Source organism: Otolemur garnettii, unplaced genomic scaffold (assembly GCF_000181295.1).
Source record: "Otolemur garnettii isolate 467f Iridium unplaced genomic scaffold, OtoGar3 scaffold00019, whole genome shotgun sequence".
Classification (NCBI taxonomy): Eukaryota; Metazoa; Chordata; class Mammalia; order Primates; family Galagidae; genus Otolemur; species Otolemur garnettii.
This window is the reverse complement of record NW_003852414.1, coordinates 8872400-8893666: the sequence shown is the minus strand read 5'-3', so window position 1 is coordinate 8893666 and position 21267 is coordinate 8872400. Positions and strand designations below refer to the sequence as shown.

Sequence of the window (21267 nt, the reverse complement as noted above, 5' to 3'; positions counted from 1 at the left end):
AAAAAAAAAAAAGCTAATAATAAAGAAATTGATTTTCTTACCTTATACTTCCAGAGACTGAAAATTCAAGATCAAGGTGCCCTTAACAGGGTTAGCACCTGGTGAGGCCTCTCTCTTTCTGACTTGCAGACAGCTGCCTTTTCAATGTGTCCTTTTCACTATAAATGTCTGGGACAGGAAGGTAGGAGAGACATCTCTGATGTCTCTTTCTCTTCTTATAAGGACATAAGTCCTATTGGATTAGAGCCTCCCTTCCATATTTCATTTAACCTTACTTGCCTCCTTAAAGGCCTTTTCTTTAAATACCATCATGGAAGAGGTTGAGTCTTCCACATCTGCATTTTGAAAGAATGTGATTCATTGCATAACAACTGTTATATTGGAGCATTCCACAGAAATCTTTGGATTACACTGATCTTTTTAGAAATCGTTTAAAGTATTTAAGAGTGCCAGAAACACAAACACCTGCAGTGTACTTAGACCACACTACTACTGAGATAAAAATCTCTGGTGCCCAATCCAATGCAGGTAAATCAATGACCATAGAAGTAGGAGTGCCATGGTGGCCCAATGTTCTGCTTTTGTGCTGCCATCATCTCTCCAAATAGAGAAAAGAACCATACCAAATTCCCAACATAATAAATGGGAGGAATCAAATCTCTTTGGTCATTTCAACCCAAATAATATCAGTGAGACACAAATTTTTCTCTAGAATACACTGTAAACATGGAGAGATGCTACTTTTGTTGGGACTACTTTTGTAAATTTTTGTGTATCTTGTTGCTCTGCAGGGAAAGCTCTCATTAAATATCTACTGATGATGATAATGATAGCAGTGACTATGATAACGATGATAGCATACTTTACCAACAGGTCCTCTATAGTGCAAGTGGGTTCTTAGCTAAAAATAGAGACACCCTCCCAACTGACATTGTGCTACTTTTGAGGTCTTCTGAAAACAATGTAATTCGGCAATTGGTCAACCACCCACTGACAAAAACAGGTAAGGGGATTACCTTAACTGAGATATTTCCTCAAGCCCAAACAAGTGGTTTCTGTCTGTTTCTGGAATTTTTATGAATTTAATTCTCAATTTTTCCTATTTTGTTTTCAACTCATGAAGTATGTATTAATTAATATCCTTTATCCCAGATCATCTGAAAAAAATATAAAAATAAATCTAAAGCTGGGTTTTTTCATTCAAGATAAATGTTTGTAGCACTCACCCAGAAAATATGGCCGGTACCCTAGCTGCTCACTATAACGGTACACCCATCTCCAAAGAGTTCAGAATTACATGCTGTATGGGGGGTGAGCAGCCTCTAGATGTTTTTTTGAGGTTCTGAAAGTTTGATATTTCCTCCTCCTGATAAAGGGCAGCTATGAAAAACCTATACTCAATATTACATTTCATGGTGAAAGACCAAATCCTTTCCTCCGAGGATCAGGAAAAAGGCACAAATGTTTCTTCTCATCACTTGTATTCAACATTGCATTGGTGTTTCTAGCCAGTGCAACCAAAAAACAAAAGGAAATAATAAATCTATTGGAAAAGCAAGGGCAAAAGCCCTGTAAATTAACAATTCAAATGATTTCTAAGGATCATTGTAAAGTTTAGCCTGCATTACAAAAACTCAGATGCAATTTAACATGAAAAAAGAAGAAACAAATTGCTCCCTTCATTATAATCACCTTACGTATTCTAGCAGCTCAAAGGAAATCCAATATTTACCCCTACTTTTTCCATTTTCCAAGCTAGAGAGGTTTTTAAAATGTAAAATTTGTTGTAAATTTTCACATATTATTTTATCCCTAAGTGTCTTAATGAATAATTAACCAAGCATGTGAGTATTAATACTGCAGGATCAACAGTGCTTATTTTAACATTTAAGTGAATGGGAAAAATCCTCTAGCCATTAAAGGTCCTAAAGGGTATATTAATATTTTCTACATTCCTGTAGGCAATCTGCCACCTTCTAAGACAAAAAATATTATCAACTATCAAATGAAGACTTCAGAAAAATCAATCAACTTGACAAAGGTAGGAAAATGCATTTTTTACATGGAGGTGAGTCTAAGAATCATTTAACCTTCATGATGGACACTTTTGTGGGCTCCTAAAAGCAAACAGCTTTTTCTTTGTTCTTCTCCTTTTGATCTTTTCTGTTTGAACAGATTTTTATGTTATGTTCATGTTATAGCTGATAACTAAAATAAGCATGCATTTCTGATATATTTCTAACTCTTCTTTTAAATGTTACACTAAGACCAACTAAGAATGTACCAGGTAGGGTCAGAGATACTCACTTTCTGTGTAAAGCCAATTCAAATTCCATTAAGACAGACAAAACTATTACCTTAAAGTAAGAATGTCAATGACATTTTGCTGTTTTATGTATTGGAATGCATAAACTAAGGTAACCTGAAATAAAATTCCACATGCTCCTGTAAATTCTAAGTACAGTAGGTACTAAAGCATCTCTATCTTCCTTGGTTTTCTTAGGGTGAAACTGGAGATGCCACACGCCATGCCAGAGAGACAACCAACATGAAAACACAAACAGTTGCATCATATTTTAGAGTAAGATATTAAGTTATGATGTGCTGTGCTTAGGGATGTTATTTATTCTAAATGAGTTATAAATCCAAAGCTAGTAACAAATATCAGAGTGACATTACCAAAAGAGGGTGTTTAAGGCCAGCCATGGTGGCTCACCCCTGTATTCTTAGCACTCTGAGAGGCCACACGGCAGGTGGATCACCTGAGTTTAGGAGTTCAAGACTAGCCTGAGCGAGAGCAAGACCCCACCTCTACTAAAAATAGAAAAATGACGGCACCTGTATTCCCAGCTACTCAGGAGGCTGAGACAAGAGAATATCTTAAGCACAAGAATTTGAGGTTGTCGTGAACTATGATACCATGGCACTCTCCCCAGGGCAACAGAGGGAGACCCTGTCTCAAAAAAAAGAGGATGTGTATTGTATTTCATTTACTATTTGGTAGATACAGTATATGTTAGTGTATACTATGATTATATTTTACCTGTAAAATTATTGTATCCCAGGTCAATCTTAATGGCAGTCTAAATCTTGATTAAAATTTGTCCAGAGAACCAAGTGCACTCCCACTAGAATGAAACCTAAAAGAGTTTTTAATTTGATGTTGTGATAACTTCCAATTCTTCCTCCTCCTGAATTAATTTAGGGCAAGGTTGAGCATCCTTTTCCATTCCATGTCACCTTGCACATACAGAGCTGAAAACAGCAGAAGGAAAATAGAACCCAGTGTAGGAAGAGGGCAAGGAGAAGAGTCACCAGGGGGACACAGTAACATGGCAAGGGAGCGTGCTTAGCACGGGATTGAGATGACCTTCCTTCCTTGGACAAAATGGGAGAAAGGAGAACGCTAGATAACCCTTCTCTGATTATTACATTTAGTTCTTGTTTATCTCTTCTGATAGACCAGGCAATAAAAGTGAAGAAAATTTATTAGTAATATAATTTATTTACTTATTATTTATTTTGAGACAATCTCTATTGCCCTGGGTAAAGTCATGGCATCATAGCTCACAGCAACTGCAAACTCCTGGGCTCAAGGGAACCTCTTGCCTCAGCCTCCCTAGTAGCTGGGACTATAGGCGCTGGCCACAACACCGGGCTATTTTCAGACGTTGGGTCTCGCTCTTGCCCAGGCTGGTCTTGAATTCCTGAGTTCACGTGATCCACCTACCTCAGCCTCCCAAAGTGCTAGGATTACAGGCATGAGCCACTATGCCTGGTCTAGTAATGTAATCTAATGTGGGAGAGGTAAAGAAAATTGAATTAAATTTACTGTAAGTGTTCAGTGAATATATCCAGATCTCTAACCGATTCATGAAATACTTTTTTCAATATGTGAATACTTTTATTATGTCTTTTTCAAGTCCTAAACTCGTAGAAGACAGTGTGTGTTTAATCATCTCCTAGTACAATTATATGCTTAATGTCTTATGTTTGCTACGATACATTCCCTTTATATCATGAACGCAACACAGCTGACTCACTAAAATGTACAGCTAGATTTTTTCTTTTTTTTAAAGTGAATTATCCAGGACAACTATCACACCACTGTCATTGGCCTCAGACGTCCTGTGTATGTTTAAACCAGATTAGCCCATGAAATCATTTTAATATTCAGGCTGAAGTGAAAAATGATAGAAGATAAATCCACACCCTATGTAGTGTGTTTTTAAAGTTATTTTTTACTCTGCAGAGAGAAATGAGTAGAGTTTACCACCATGCCTGTGCCTCTAAGAAAAACCAGTGGCTAAATTGCAGTTTGCTCCTGCTCAGAGTATCTCTCTTGTATCACCAGTGCCTGGCAGATGTTTGCATGACTAAAGGAATGATGACTTACAGCTAAATGAAATGTGATGAACAAAGAAGAGGCAGACACAGCTGTTTGAAAAGATGGCATCCTAGTCTCAATGCCCAAGAGGAAGCCAAGCAAATTCAGCACTCTGCCAGTTGCCCAGTTTCAGCATTTGTTTTGCACTGGCTTTGTGACTATGGGCTGTTCGTGTCCAATACTAATGGAGACCCAGCCTTAGACAGTTATCTGTGCCCATAAGTTACCCTGCCAATAAATGTGATCCTAGCCTTTGAGATACTCATTTTTGGGGGTTCCACTATCATTAAACCATGATTATCCTAATATTTATACTTAGTTGTCCAATAATTGACTATGGTTTTAAGAAGGTGTTGGTGTGGAACACGTTTTTCATATCTATGTAATTAGAAGAATACTCCAAAGCTGGGTGCAGGGGTTCATGCCTGTAATCTTAGCACTCTAAAAGGCTGAATTGGGTGGATCACTTGAGCTCAAGAGCCTGAGACCAGTCTGAGCAAAGCGAGACCCTGCCTCTACTAAAAATAGAAAAACTAACCAGGCATTGTGCCCAGGGACTATAGTCCCAGCTACATGGGAGGCTGAGATAAAAAGGATCACTTGAGCCCAAAGAGTTTGAGGTTGCTGTGAGCTATGATGCCATAGCACTCAACCCCAGGGCAACAGAGAAGAACTCTGTCAACAAAAAAAAAAAAAAAGGGAAAGGAAAGAAAAATGTTCCTAAAATACATAAGAAAATGATCAAATTATAACAGATTATTTAAATGGTTATCACTTTGCTTACTTTGATATCTTTGTCCTATACATGTATATTAAACTTCATTAACTTCTCTCTTTTAAACTAAGAGATGATTCTGAGAGGAATTAGTTTCAATTTTATACTTTTCTTTATCACTTTGTTGTGTTTCATAGAGTGCTGTAGTGTCACAGATCACAGCAACCTCAAACTCTTAGGCTCAAGGGATCCTCTTGCCTCAGTTTTTCATTTTTTAGTAGAGACGGGGGTCTCAATCTTCCTCTGTCTGGTCTCCAACTCATGAGCTCAAACAATTTACCCACCTCGGCCTCCCAGAGTGCTAGGATTATAGGCATGAACCACTGTGCCCAGCCTTATACTTTCTATAAAAAGAGAATTGGATAACAAAATTAATATATAAGCAGAATTAACCACTGGGTGCCTAACCATTGCAATCGAGCCAGTTAGCCTGAGAAGATATAATTGCTTATAAACCAACTATATCAAAAACAATTTTAACTATTTATTAAAGTTGCCTCAAGAGATTAAAAGCAAACTTTTAATTACAAAGTTTCTAGCTATTGCCTCTATATTTTTGTAAACTTGTATCTTAAAATACATACTATAAGTAACATTTTCATTAATACAGATTTCCCTCCCCCTGCTGTGACTAGTGTGAGCATTTATTACGTTCATTTTTCATTTTATCCTTATAATCCAAAGAAAAACCTGCAAGCTCCTAAGTTTTTGTATGCTACTCTTTTGTTGTATGTTATAGTATTCCCTGATGGATTTACTGTCTAAAATGGTGGTAGGCCAACCTCACTTTGTCCGTTGCATCAAACCAAATAATGAGCGTCAGGCAAGAAAATATGACAAAGAGAAAGTCCTATTACAGCTCCGCTACACAGGAATTCTGGAAACAGCAAGAATTCGAAGGCTGGGATACTCACATCGGATACTTTTTGCTAACTTTATAAAGCGGTACGTGGATTTCTTTTTCAGTTTCTGTTGTACGGCTTATATAAAAAAAGTCTTCAAGGAGTGGATTAATAAACTGTGGCATATGTATGCTATAGAATACTATTCAGCCTTAAAAAAGATGGGAACTTTACATCTTTTGTATCAACTTGGATGGAGTGGAAACACATTCTGCTTAGTAAAGTATCACAAGAATGGAAAAGCAAGCATCCAATGTACTCAATATTAATATGAAACCAATAGAAAAACAACTACATGCCCATGAGAGAGAAAAACACAAGTTTATTCAAGTGGGGGGGTGGGGGAGGAGGAAAAGGGGTGAGGGGAGGAGGGAGGAGGATTGGCAAACTCTGACCTGGTGGGTGTGTTGTGAGGTTGCTGTACAGCACTCCCCCTGGGGGTGAAAGGGCTCAACTACAGCTTGAACTTTACCTTTGAAACACAACCAATGTAACCTAATCATTTGTACCCTCATAATAATCTAAATATTAAAAAAACTCTTCAGGGTAATTATAAGAATGAAATAGGAAAGAATTATTTAAGTTGTCTAGGAGGGAGGCATTTTGTTCATACAAATAATTATGAATTGAAAGAGAAAGTAGCTATTAACTGAAGCTGAAAGACTCTTGTCAGCTGGGAGACCCTGTGAGGTAGCCCAGGATACGTCACTAGCAGAATGGTAGTGCGGCCTGAGCTTCTGTCCCATGAAGAAGTTGAAAAATTCAGGTGCTTGTCTTGGCTCTGCTACATGCTATGTGACCATGGGTTTATACCTGGTGATTCTGAGTTAGCAAAGATTTTGCCCCTCACAAAACAGTTGGCAGTATCTGGAGACATTTTTGGTTTTCCTATCTAGTGGGGGTGTGGAGTGTTACTGCTGTCTAGAGGGTAGAGGCTTGAGATGCTGTTAGCCTCCATTCTGCAACACACAGGCAACTCCCGCAACAGAGAATTATCCTGGGAAATAACTCAAGGAAAAACAATGATGGAAGGTGTGTATATCACAATGGGAAGGTAAACTCCTTTGCTCGATTTTAACATCAGCTACAAGTGTTCTGTTAACACTGGAAAGTGAAAAAAGAATAAAAGCCTCTGCCCCTTTATTGCATAGAGAATAGTTGTGTAAAAGAAAAAATCACCTAATTTTTTTTTTAATAACAACATTTTTGTAGGGATTCCAGTATTAAATTGAAAAGCAATCACAAAAGGAAAAAAAGAATTCTCAAATGTATATGAATAGACTGGTCTGGGTTGCATCAGTCTGGAGTTTGGTCTATCCCAGAGCTGTGCTAAGAATGCCTGTATGCATCCACTAACCCACTGAGATGTTGGACCTTTGTACAATACTTACCGGCCCTTTTTCCCATTTCAAGGTACTCTGTCCTCTGCTACAAGTCAAGTGAAGAGCCTCCAGTGAGCCCTGACACCTGTGCCACCATCTTGGAAAAAGCTGGTCTGGATAACTGGGCTCTTGGAAAAACAAAAGTAATGTTTTCACATCATTTTCAGGAAGAAAATGAATAAACATATTAGATTTACTGAGAATATGGCTTTTTTTTTTTTTTTTTGCAGTTTTTGGCTGGGGCTGGGCTTGAACCCACCACCTCTGGCATATGGGGCTGGTGCCCACCCTTTGAGCCACAGACGCAGCCCACAAGAATATCTGTAATATTGTAATCTGTAGCTTACAATAGGGGAAGTGAATTTATAAACTCATAAAGGTTTCTTTCTTCCTCAAAATTAAACACTTTTGCTCTTAAAGGTTTCTTTTAAGAAGCACAAGAAAAATTGACCTTGAAGGTTTATCAAATAAATAAATAAATAAACCTTTCAATGAATGTACTTCACTTCTAACGGTATCAAAAACAGACTGATATGTTTTTTCTGTTTTATCACCACCAAATATAGTCCAACAGCTGTAGAGAATCAGAGTGATATAAATAGGATCCCTATTTTTATTTTTTTTCCATAATTCTCAAATCTCTTTCTGCCATAAAATGGAAATTTATCCAGGGTAAAATATCCACCATTATTACTAGATTCACTCTATGTGTTTCGACATTGATCTATCAGCTTTTAGAGTTTATGAGATCTTAGTTTATTTAATCCCTTGGAGAATAAAGTAAACAATTGTAACCAATCTCGAATGTGGAAGTAAGACAGGTTGCTATTTGGAGAAAAGATTCATTGGATTTCTCTAAGATTCTTTTTGCATTACAAAAAGAGATAAGGAGATAAACAGGGGACCAGGGCACACTACAGGTGTTTTAGTGGGCACTAAATGTATCCCCGGAGAATGGGGCAGACAGCCAAGCTAAAGAAGGAAGCTCCCCAGAGACTGACCACTCAGGAATAATCACTATCAGCCAGACAGCAGAAGTAAACCAAACAAACTTGCACATTTGCAAAGAAATTTATGTTAGCTGTCTTGGGGGTAACAGATGTGGGAGAGGATTTTAATAATGTTCAGATGGGGCTCAAAGGAGTAGGGCGCCGGCCCCATATGCCAGAGGTGGCGGGTTCAAACCCAGCCCCAGCCAAAAACTACAAAAAAAAAAAAAAAGCTTTAAAAAAATAATGTTCAGGTGAAGAATTAAGTCCTGTAACTATTTTAGAGAGTTAAAAAAAATAAAGTCAACCTTAGACTCAGCATCCTACATATTCAGAAGTAACCCATATTTATTTTAGTATTTACTAAGAGGATATTTGGGGCATTTAAAAATGTGCATCTTATTCCAACTTTTCTTTTAGATGCTTACCAAGATGAATTTCATCAGGCAAAAATCTCATGAGTTATGGTCTGAAACACACGCCCAACTTCAAATGGAGTCTTAACTTATAAAGAGGCCCTTCGCTGTTCTCATTCTCCATTGATATTTAAGTAGCATTTGAAAGCGGTTTGTAGTTTTCCACTTCACCTTTTCCAACTCATTAACATGGATAAAAGTATTTAATATAGGGACATTTCTAATGCCATAGGAAAAAATATGATGACCTTTTTAAACAGATTGAATTTTAAATGAATTGTCAACAGCAGAATGGGCTAAATATATTAACATCTAGCGTCCTCTAGAAATTAAAACTGAATTAAATCAAAACCTGTTTGCCAACTGTTTGCCTCTGGGGCCAAGCTTTCAAGTAATGGAACGCTGAGAAAATTCTCTAGTCAGGGTTACCAGGTCTGTAACTCAGCCATAAAATCTGAGTTCCAGTGACTTTCTGGATGAATTCAATAAACTCTTTGAGGTGACTTTTATTGGCTAAATTTAGCCATTAAAACAAAAAAACAAACAAACAAAATGTCTTTGTTTGGGGTGGGGGAGAGGAGGACAGAACTAAAGATCGTTAGATGACAACACTCAGGGCCTTCAGTACCTCCCTTCATGTTGATCTTAAGATAATCAAAAGGACCACACCTATGGAGCATAGCAAGGGTACAAGTCAAATCTATCAAGTGTTGAACACAAATGTCTTAACACTATGATTAAGTAAATGAGGTGAAAGCTATGTTAATTAGTAGGACGTAAGCACTCCAATTTGCACAAGTAATCAACAGATTGAATCCTACAAACACATAAATGTATTCATGATCTCTTTCTATATGTATGTGACTTAATAAAAATAAATAAAAATAAAATAAAATAAAAGTCCCCCCTCCTTTCTCCATAGCAGATTTAATTAACAAAATTTGTTAATTAAATGTGGGCCCTTCTCTGTCTCATTTTTTCCACCGACAACACTCCCAGTCCCCACAGGACAGGGATTCTGCCATACATCTGTGTGTCCCCAGCAGATAAGTAAATAATAGGTCTCAACAAAACATTTAGTTTGTTGACTCCATACAACTATGTATAGAGTTTGAAACTCTATATAACTATAACTATCCTGTGTCTTACAATGAGATTGGTAAGACTTTTTTTTTATTTCCAGTGTTTAACTGGGTATGCACACAGGCATGACACGGGTTTGGATTCATTGAGTCCTCATGCAGAATTATATTCTTCCCCACAAAGAAGCCAGTTCCATCCAGAATCCACTCTCTACACACCTATGTTATAACCCTTATATCAAATCTGGTATCTGAAGAAAAGATACACATTTAATATGTTCATTTAAGTTATGTATTTTACAGAAAGATTAAACGTTCAAGTCACACAAAACTCAAAACCTGTCAAAAGTTGGAATATAAAACTCAGATCCACCTAGAATGAGTAAAGGATGGAAGTTCTGTATCTACCAGTGTTAAAACCTGTAAAATGCAGTGAAATTCGCTAGATTTTTAAATTTGGGAAATACAGTGGTCTTTAAAAAATAAAAAGCATGCAAATTAACTTAGCCCAGGAAATAGGATGCTAGAACTTTGCTGATGGAGTTCCAATTCCACCCCTCTTGTTGGCCTATCCCATAAGACCTAAAATGACCTGTTACAAACAGTGTGATTACCATCTTTTTCATTTCTACTCAAAGATTTTCTTCCAGCATAGAAATCTGTAAAGCCATAGTCATATGCAAACCAAAGAAGTAAAAGACCGCGATTTTCAAAAATCTAGAACAACTTGGAATAATTGTTCAAAGCATAGCACACAACTGCTTCCCTTGTATGTGCCATGGTTTTACATGTATTTTATTTTTATTTTTAAGGTGTTTCTTAAATATTATCATGTGGAACAGTTAAATCTAATGCGAAAGGAAGCCATTGACAAGCTTATTTTGATTCAAGCGTGTGTCAGAGCATTCTTGGGTTCAAGAAGATACCAAAAAATACAGGAAAAAAGGAAAGAAAGCGCCATAATAATACAGTCAGGTAATCACTCAGACCGTCTCCCAGGGTAACAAAGCTTAATGTTACGTTCAGATATGGCATAGAATCAAATCTTACAGCACTTCTTATAAGCAAACCTCCAATTCTTATGTCGCTTTTATATTTCATTCCAGACTGCACTGCCTTGAAACTTTCTCTATATCAAACCTAATCAGATTGTTTCAGTGACTGACACTTTTAATATTGGAATAAATGTTTTGTCGTAAATAAAATAATTTCATTTTTAAACTTTCTGTCAAGAATTAATGAAACATAATTGACCTATTGTGCAAGACACAGCGGGTGATGAAATTAATTCTAGGCCTTGAGAATCTGATTATTATAACTCATCAGACAATAAGATTTTTCCCACTTTTATTATAAAGGTTACACTTGCCATAATTTTTGACAACCTAATTAGATTTTATTTTATTAAAGGGCACCCATTTCTTTCTATGGGGAAATAATATTTATTATAACCATACTTTATTTAACAAAATTTTATTAAAATGCATTAATGGACTTTGGATTTTATTTTCTATTTTTCCCTAAGAAACTAAATATAGATAGAGCCTAGCACAGCTTGGCACACTTTCAAAATTTTTTGACTGGATACCCAGAGTTAAAAAAAAACAAAAAAAATGTATTTTACTTTGTAATCTGATACACACATGTACTACAAGCAATGCATTCTAGTATTTTCTGTTTCTGTATTTTCCATTTCCTTTTTTTTCCTTTTTTTTTTTTTCTTTTTTTTGTTGTTGTTGTTACAGTTTGGTGGGGCTGGGTTTGAACCCACCACCCTCGGTATACGGGGCCGACACCCTACCCACTAAGCCACAGGTGCCTCCCCCTCCATTTCATTTTTAAATGCTAGATTTGGCTTACTAATTAATTTTGTGATCCACTTAACAGTTTGCTGCTTTTATTCTAAAGAACACAGAGGTTCCTATCCCCATTCTATGGATCAGGAATAGGGCATCAGCATCTGTTTTGCAAATTGAAGCCCTTAACTTCTCACAAAGATGTCAAAATACAAACCCATTAAATGGAGATGGACTCCTTTATCCATGATTTCCAAATTCATAAAGTTCAGGAAAAAAAATATTTTCCACAACTTATGTGGCAAGAAAACATGCCCTAATAGGAAGTCAGGTTATTTGCAGTTCTTTATTCATCCCACTTAGTGAAAATATTCTGTGCTTTTCTGAAGAAATATTCATGTGTTTGATTATGGATACTGCCCTGGCATGGAGAATGTTACAGAACATATATTTTCTCTGTATTAACTTTCTAAAGCTAAAATATATATGTTTAATCTGAATTCTGAAATGTATCTGGCTCCAGGGATAATTGGCCAAAATGTCCAAAAATCATTTGGACATGACATTTTTAACAAAACAAAACACGAATTACTAGCAAATTTTAAGCAAGTGAGTACATTTTGTCATCAACTTTGTTCATCTCTATCACTTTGGTGCTATTTTTGCACTCTCTATACTATGAAAGATACTTCAGTTATTCTATTGCCTTAGCTTTCCATCCGGAAGAGTCTTGTTAATGGATCCCATTTTTTTAATGAATCTGTTTTATTTGGTATCTTTAATTTCATTTTCCTCTTAATACTGATGGTTAAAGCCACTTGTTTTTACTGATCTAAATAATGTTTGTTTGTTTCTTATGATTAACGCTACTCTGGGCTTTGTCTGTTTCAGCTGCAAGAGGACACCTAGTCAGGAAACAGAGAAAACAAATTGTTAACATGAAAAACACAGCAGTAACCAACAATCAGACTTATGACCAGGAATTTGACTACAGGAAAAACTTTGAAAATAAAAGGTATGATGATGTTTATTCTTATACCATTGTGATGTCCTGATTTTTCAAACCTGTGAAGTCGTAGAATAATGCTCCTAATCTTTCTCATATATAGCCAGGGTCCTGATACAGACACATCAAGTGTCAGTGAACACCCACCAGCCACTTTGGGGTTCTTTGTCCTATTTGAGAGTTTATTGGCATCTCACATTTTCCCTCTCAAACTGTTTCTTCCTTGACTTATACCAGACCGTCTTCTACAATTATGCTTCTAATTTTAAGAAAGGTGGTAGCAAATTAGAATTTGCTCTAATTCTGGAGTATCTTTTGTTAATAACCCCTCCTTTCCCCAACATTTAAATCCTCTTCTACATCTAAATGTGCCCCTGTGTCTTCTCATTCATTTCCACGGCCTGAATAATCAAGATATCGCTGACCCCTAACTGATGGTCACCCGCTGCCTTTCTTCTTCTGAGTCTTCATGTCTGTATTTCCAAGGGCACAGTAGCAAATCCACTTGAATTCATTTGTTCATCAGGCTTTATGCTAGACTGTGGGGACACAGAGATAAAGGACACAAAATCCTTACACTCAAATTTCGCACAGTATTAGGCAGGAAAATATGACCAATAATTAAGGACACAAAATCCTTACGCTCAAGTTTCTCACAGTATTATTCAGGAAATTATAACCAATAGTCTAGAATAATTAGATGATTCTAGTAAAAATGGGTTAACTCTGCCATAAAAATATGCAAGAGATGGCAGGATAGGCAAGGAAGATGGAATCCTGCCGTGGTTGGTAATGAGAAGGGAAAGGGGAAAAAAATCTAGCTTTTGCCCAAGTAGTGAAACTCGAATTGATCCAAAGATGGATAAGTGGTTGTCTAGGGAGAGGAGGATCTCACCTAGGCCCCTTGTCTTTAATGTCAGACTGCTGCTAGAAAGGGTAAAAAAAATGAGATGGAAGAAGATGGACTAATTTTACTACCTCTAGAAATTTAAATTAGTACTTGTAGATACATGTATTACATTTCCTAAAGAGATCTGATGTTCAGTTAGCTAATTTGCTACCCTTTCTTCTGAGGACACCCAGGATTAGCTTTCAATTTAGCAGATATTTATTAGGCATCTACAATGCACAACTGTGGTCCCAACTCCAGCTCAGATCCTTGGCCTGTTAGGAACTGAGCCTCCTGAGCAGGAGGTGAATGGTGGCTGTGAGTGAGTGAAACTTCATCTGTATGTACAGCTGCTCCCCATCACTGATCTCTGTCTCCTGGCACATCGGCAGTGGAATTAGTTTCTCATAGGAACACAAACCCTACTGTAATCTGTACATACAAGGGATATAGGCTGTGTGCTCTTTATGAAAATCTAATCTCCCTCTCCGCCTTGGTCTGTAGAAAAACTGTCTTCCATGAAACCAATCCCCAGTGCCAAAAAGGTTGGGGACCACTGCTTATAAGATCCAATTAGGGCACACAAGGGTGAATAAGAAACTATCCCTACATGGTATGGGATGGGGAATTTGACATTTATTGGACAACTGTCATAGGAGGTGGACCACAAAGTCACACATAAAAGAAATACCAGCAGAGAGTTGAGGGAAGCTCAGAGGAAGAAGAGAAGAAGGTTGGGGAGGAGAGAGGCAAGAGGGCCTGGCACGTGCCCTATTCCTGAGAACTGCAGACCGGCACTCTTGGCTCTCCAAAACTTCTGATTTTCCTTGTCACTTTACTTTTCACTGATAGAGTCCCTGACCTGGGACCTAGAAAAGCACAGTTGGGAGCTACAGAAAAGGTCCAGTCCCATGAGCCTGTCTAACACAAGTTAGAAGAGATCTCCAGTCCCTCCCAGTCTAGAACTCTGAAAGACTGATCCCCAGAAGCATCACTGCACATCTGTCTTTATGTTCTCCAAGAGCAGTGCTAGCTTCAGGCACAGAGTAGAGCAGCGGTTCTCAACCTGTGGGTCGCGACCCCTTTGGGAACTGAGGAACTGTATGAAAGGTCAGAAGGTTGAGAACCACTGGAGTAGAATCTCCCATAACATAAATCTAGCCACATAACTGACATGGGATCTTCGGCAGTGTATACACCAAGGTTTTCACCAGCAAAATGCATTTAAAATATGGAAACTAACTTAACTTATACATGGATATTTGGGGAATATAGTAAGTTGAGGACTGCATGCTCATCTTTCTTACTATGTGTCAGTTCTATTTTAAGTAAATATAACTACTGTCAGGGAAGTGGAATGGAAGAATTCAAAATACTTGCATAGCCATCAAAATTGTGGGGATTTTTGGTTCCCTACATAGTTTTCTGACTGATCCTGGAAGGACTCTGTTAAGCCTCCTGTAAGAACCAGGGATGTCACAGTAGAACTATGAAGTGGCAAACAAAATTAGGTTTTTCCAGGTTTTACTCAAAAAAGAGTTCTTCTTCACAAAAAGATTGCAGAAGACCCAAACTCTCACATGGGCTTCTGGTCCAAGATGGGGCATTGGCACCCCCAGGTAGCAGGAGAGATGTTAGAATGTCATAGTGTCAGGTTATGACCCTGTCACTCCATCTTAATACTCTTTCCTTGGCTGTATTGCTGCTCTTGTGGAAGTTTTACCTTGGCTGGGAAAAAAAATGTCTAGAGAAGACATTATCTCCAAGTTAACGGGAAATCATTTTGGAATAATATTGAGGAAGTACCAGCTGTGAAATTTAAGCCAACATATCACATGATCATGAAGTGTAGCAAGGATATTGCTTTTCCTTTAATTTTTACAAGATATTGCCTGTGATAAGTAAACTTAGTGCTTATTCAAGTACAGTACATCAGCCTGGTTAATATACCCTGCTTACTGCTCTCAAAACTAAGCATATTGTCCACAACATCTCATCGCTGTAGGTGCTTTAGAGAAGGACGTGTTTTGAAGAGATTAAATTCCTAGACTTTTGATATCTCATTAAATGAAAATATGCCTCTACCTATGTCAGGATACTCCCCACGCTGAGTCGTATCTGGTTTGCTCTTTATTTGGGTGGCCATCACAGTTGTCACTAGAGAGAACATTAGGGGAAGATCTAGAGTCACGTGACTTGCTAAGTTTTTGTTTTAAGCTTTCTTTGTTCATCTTGCTTTGCTCCCATCATTCCGTAGCAGGTGGCTACCGCCAAAAACAAGTGAGGCTCTAGTGTAGCGCCATATATTCAGATATGATATGTTTTGCACAGGGAATCTTTTGCAAAGAAACAAACAGAAAATGCCGTCTCTGCTGATGAAAGAGTCATTCTACCTCCAAATAATAAAGGGAGCACAGCTGTAGTGAATAATGCTACTTTTAGAGCTGAAGAGGAGGCCGCTAATGCTGTTGAGAGCAACAACAGAGGATACCGAATTCTGAAAAAAGTCAATAATGTGCATGGAGAAGAGGCTACGCAGGCATTGCCCCTGGTGGGGGACTGCTGGGCAGAAGTAAGCCCCAAACAGAAGTCTATCAAAGACTCAGAAGAGAAGAGTCAGCTAAGGAAAGTGGACTCAGAGGAGGCTGAGATCCAGAGTTTCTACCAGAGGTACGCAGAGGAGAAGAATTGTGAAGAGTCAAGGGCAGCATATCCAGAAAGGAAGAGCGCACCAGGAAGGCCAAGCCACCCAGGGCCTTGGTCAACTGAAAATGAGATGTCTCTTAAAAAGACTCTGGAACCCAGTCCTAGCCAAAGGTCCGTTTCTGAAAATGCAAATAGCAAAGAAAAAGAGAAGAAGACATCGGTGGTTACCCAGAACACGCAGATGTTCAGCCAGGAGAGCAGCCCTCTGAGACACGGGACGGACAAAGAGAGGCAGGTGGACCCGGCCAGCCCAGCCCAGGAAGAAGATAAAGCAGCCGTGTTCATTCAGAGCAAATACCGGGGTTATAAGAGAAGGCAGCAATTAAGGAAGGACAGGATGACATCTTCTTTTAAGAATCAAAAGATTGTCGCAACTAAAACAGAAGGAGCAAGAAGCCCTCACAGTTTGTATTCCCACCCCACAAAACATGAGGAGACCTGTAATACCAAGATGAAGGATAACAGAGACCCCAAAGTATTCTTAGAAAAGGAAGCGTATGCTTTGGCGAGTTTTTCAAAACAGGTATGTAAAATAAACACATGTATTTACTAGTAAAAAAAAATCCCTAGGAACTACATAACTGAATTAAACAAATAACTGGTCGACTGTTTCATCCGGGTGTGAGAGACTGCAAAGCTTTTTAATATAATAAAATGTTTTGAGGATTGTACTATTCAAATAACTGTGAACTTGTAACCAAGTTTACCATGAAAAAAAATGTATAAAATAAGACATAAACTTTGTGTGATGAGGATACTACAGATTGGTTTTTACAGCTTACTGAAATGCTAGGGTTGATAGTGCAAAATTTGGTGTATCTATGAGATCTTTAGTTACAGGTAAAAAGTGTTTTTCTCATTTTAAGTTTTCAAAGTCTCTACTAAAAATAGAAAAACTAACCAGGCATTATGGTGGGTGCCTGTAGTCCCAGCTACTTGAGAGGATGTGGCAAGAGGATCACCTGAGCCCAAGAGTTTGAGGTTGCTGTGGACTATGACACCACAGCACTCTACCCAGCATGACAGAGAGACTCTGTCTCAAAAAAAAAAAAAAATATATATATATATATATGTAAAATTAGGTATCAAATTTAGATATGTGGCCATATGAGGCATGAATGCAATGGGAGTGAAAGTCTGCATGTGATATCATGGCCATTATGGGCAATAAAGAATCAGAAAGCAAAACCACAGAGAAAAATGACCTCTTAGAGAACATTTTGTGCCAGAAATAGCATGTTTTATCTGTTTCTATGGGATAGTTATAGGAAGCAATAGGTTTTAGGGTTTCTTATGGACCCCGAAAAAAAATAGGGCTACATGTATATTCACCTCACAGGAATACATCTACCCCTAATGCATAAGTGCCATAGGCCAGGCGTGGTGTCTTACACCTGTAATCCTAGCACTCTGGGAGGCTGAGGTGGGTGGATCACCTGAGTTCAAGACCAGACTGAGCAAGAGCAAGACCCACTCTTGACTAAAAATATAAAAAACTAACTGGGTGTTGTAGCAGGCATATAGTCCTAGCTACTTATGAGGCTTGGGCAAGATGATCTCTTGAGCCGAGGAGTTTTAGGTTGCTGTGAGCCATGATGCCACAGTGCTCCACCCAGGGCAACAGAGTTGAGACTCTGTCTCAAAAAAATAAATAAATAAATAAAATAGTGCTATATAAAGATCACAGGGGGTGGCACCTATAGCTCAAAGGAGTAGGGTTCTGGCCCCATACGCTGGAGGTGGTGGGTTCAAACCCGGCCCCGGCCAAAAACTGCAAAAAAAAATCACAGGAACCAACTTCTATAAATGCCAATTCCAGTTCTTCCTTTCTCTCTGTAGGTATTTGACCTTAAGAAAATCACTTCATGTGTCAGCACTGTTATTTTCTCCCATGTAAAGTAAAGCTTTAACTAGATGACCTCTAAAATACACAAATTACCCACGTGGTCAGTGGTGTATAGTAATATAAGAAATACGAGGAGTAGGAGAGACATCATAATGGGTTAGTTCAAAAATGGATCGCTTAACGCCCCTGTGTCCCTAACCTCTGCTCTTTGTCTCTGCCAGCGGCTGAGCCCAGAGAAAGCTCAGTAAACTACCCTGGGGCCTGTCGGTAGGGACCGGCCATTGGTTAATTTACTCAGCCCCTTCCTGTTCTTTGCTGGCTCTTTAAGCACCTGTAGCATAGTGAGTTAACACGGTGCGGTTCTTCCCTTCCCTGGTATGTACATTTTCTCACTCCAAACACCAAATTAGGGATTAGAACCCAGACCTGCTTCATAACTACCATGTTGAGAAGATGTAGCATTTACCGAGTCACCCAGCGAGAGCTGGCTAATAGCACCATAGGCGTGGATTCAGCACTCCATGGGGACAAAGCTGGGGACAGAAAAGCAGGAGTCCCACACTCCAGCTGGCAGGACAGCCATGTTACCAGAGCTGGGACGCAGAGACAGAGACAGAAAGTAGGACCCAGATGGGAGCATCCCTGAAGTCAGGATAAGACTAGAAAAGAAATGAGAGGGGTTTCACCCAATCAAAGGCAGCAGAGGGGTCCTCAGAAGTGGAAAGGCAGATGCAGCAGAATGCTGTGGACGGACAGCAGCTCCCAGGAACCCAGGAATGAGTTCATCAGGATAGAATTCTGTGGGTGGCGTGATGTATCTGGCAGTTATTAATGAAAAATTCAGTGAGATGACCAAGCAGCACAGATGAGGAGGCTGTGTCAAGTGAGGGTTTCATCTCGGACTCAGGTGCAAGGGTATGGGCAGTTTGGGGGAAGAGCATGAAAGTCCCCAGTGGTGTTCATGAGGAATTGATCAGTCCCCAGGGTGCCTATGGAACTCTCTACATCTCCCCCGCCCCATTTAATAATCTAACATATGACCTTCTTTTTAGATATCAAAGTTATCTGAAGAATATTTCATCCTGCAGAAAAAATTGAATGAAATGATTTTGTCACAGCAACTGAAGCCACTTTATCCAGGTGTCTCTCCCCATAAGCCAATTAATAGACGGGTATCGTCTCAGCAGCGCCTCTCAGGTAAAAATCAGAAGGATCAGAACTTCCTGAAGGGGAAGGAAATGCCAGGGGCTTTATCTGTTTATTAGTTTCCTGCCTTTATCCTTTGGCAGATTTGGGGTGACTGCGCCCTGTCTTGGGGAGACCTTTGTTTCTTTGCTTTTCGTATCCTCAGATACACATTTAAATGGAATGTCCTACCCATGTTTCTCTTGCTTCAGTTTCCTCCTCTTCTCATCTTTTCCTTTTTCTATCTTTTATTCACTATGACCAGAAGTTGGCACGTGGCACCAGGAGGGAATAGCAAGGCGTGATGTAGAAGGGGGCTGGGATGTAGCTCTTACAGGAGAGGGTAAGCATTTTGTTAATGTCTATAACCTTGAGTACAAAGTTAGGCAATTAATTTCACAAACTCATCCTAGAAAAACAACTGCAGACCTTATTGCGGAATGTCACTAGGATCCCTTTCGACATAGTCCCCTTAGGAAGCTATGCACTCACACCAGCACCTACTCCAGCCTTCAAAGTGCTTTTTCTAGGGTGTGTTCGCAAACTTAATTGTCAGACCTCATATGGCGAGAGCTCTGATGGCCATTCCAGAAAGGGTTCCAAAATCGCTTTGAATGGTGGACTAGATGCTGGTGTCAAGGCATAGCTTCCCCAGGGGAAGACTTTGAAGGGGACCACGGTGAGATTCAGCAGCGAGGTCTGTAGCACTTTTTCTAGGACGAGTTTGTAATTCACATGGAAACCAGACCGTACAAATATTAATGAGCTGTATATCTCATCTCTAAAATAGAAAGTAAAGAGGTGTCAGAAGTTAGAACATGTCTCTGGTGACCACTTACCATCCTAAGCTTAGATCATAGTGACATCCTAAGCTTATTGACTACTTTTCTTCCTTCATAAGAAATAATATTAACTCCCCAAAAGTCTTTAAAAAAATGATTTTCAGTGCCCCCCAAGCAGTGATTTTATCTACAGCCTCACAATTCAGTGAGCATCATTTAAGTATTTTAATTACGTTAAATACTAATCATATAAAAGCAATTTGCCCTACATAAGTTATACTCCAAAATGTGAATTTCTGACAAGCCACCTGAATTGGTTTAAACAAAACACTTAGTCTTAGATGGAAATAGCTAAATTTTTTGCACCCAAGTTTTTTCTCCTTATCTCTTGTTACCAATTCTAAACCTCAATTAACATGGAAGCCAAGAACAACTAACTATATGCTTCTTCCTAACTTCCTAGTAAATATTTGATAAAAATGCACACAAAAAAGCCAACAGTGTCAACAGCATTTGAAACTGAGTTTTGTCATAGTTCAACACTATCTTACTTAGCTACATAAGATCAAGTCAAAGGGAAATTGCATAGTGTAGTTAATTTAATATTATGATATAGACAAGAAAGTACAGTCATAGAGTGTTTACAAATTCATATTGCCAAAGAAAATGCCCCCTTTTTAAATCTCCAGTATATGTTTAAAAATTGTTCTTATAGCTGGACCTACTGGGCCAATCCACAAACTCGCCAATATCAAACTAAACCAGGTTACATTTTCTGCTCACGATGAAAAAACAAATCTGCAAATTATAATACAAATCAATAGCATATTTCAAAATGAAAAATTATGATTAGAGTTATAAATTATTTCAAAATAATAAAATCAAGAATATTCATATATGAAAACTATAAATGGGAAGCAGCCAGATCTAAACTCATAAAAAAAAATTCCAATCAGCAAATATTTTCATTATTAATGAGAGAAAAAATAAATTTTAAAGGGATGTAAGTTAAGAAATTTTTTAAAGAAAGGGAAACAGATATTCAACCCCAGGGAAAAATGGGAAAGGGAAATCATGATGACAAGACAGTTGTAAAATTACCTAAATGAAGCAAAAATCATGTT

General features: G+C 38.4%; 1 protein-coding gene across 1 annotated transcript in view; it reads left to right on the top strand.

The window, feature by feature from the left end:
* Nucleotides 1-21267, top strand: part of MYO3A (myosin IIIA) — a 188650-nt gene that overhangs the window by 139023 nt on the left and 28360 nt on the right. The window contains exons 21-29 of the mRNA XM_012803266.1: nucleotides 874-1003; nucleotides 1962-2041; nucleotides 2504-2581; nucleotides 5902-6107; nucleotides 7478-7589; nucleotides 10746-10908; nucleotides 12621-12744; nucleotides 15956-16853; nucleotides 19229-19373. Coding sequence (XP_012658720.1) covers nucleotides 874-1003; nucleotides 1962-2041; nucleotides 2504-2581; nucleotides 5902-6107; nucleotides 7478-7589; nucleotides 10746-10908; nucleotides 12621-12744; nucleotides 15956-16853; nucleotides 19229-19373 — 1936 coding nt within the window. The remainder of the gene's footprint in view (nucleotides 1-873; nucleotides 1004-1961; nucleotides 2042-2503; nucleotides 2582-5901; nucleotides 6108-7477; nucleotides 7590-10745; nucleotides 10909-12620; nucleotides 12745-15955; nucleotides 16854-19228; nucleotides 19374-21267) is intronic.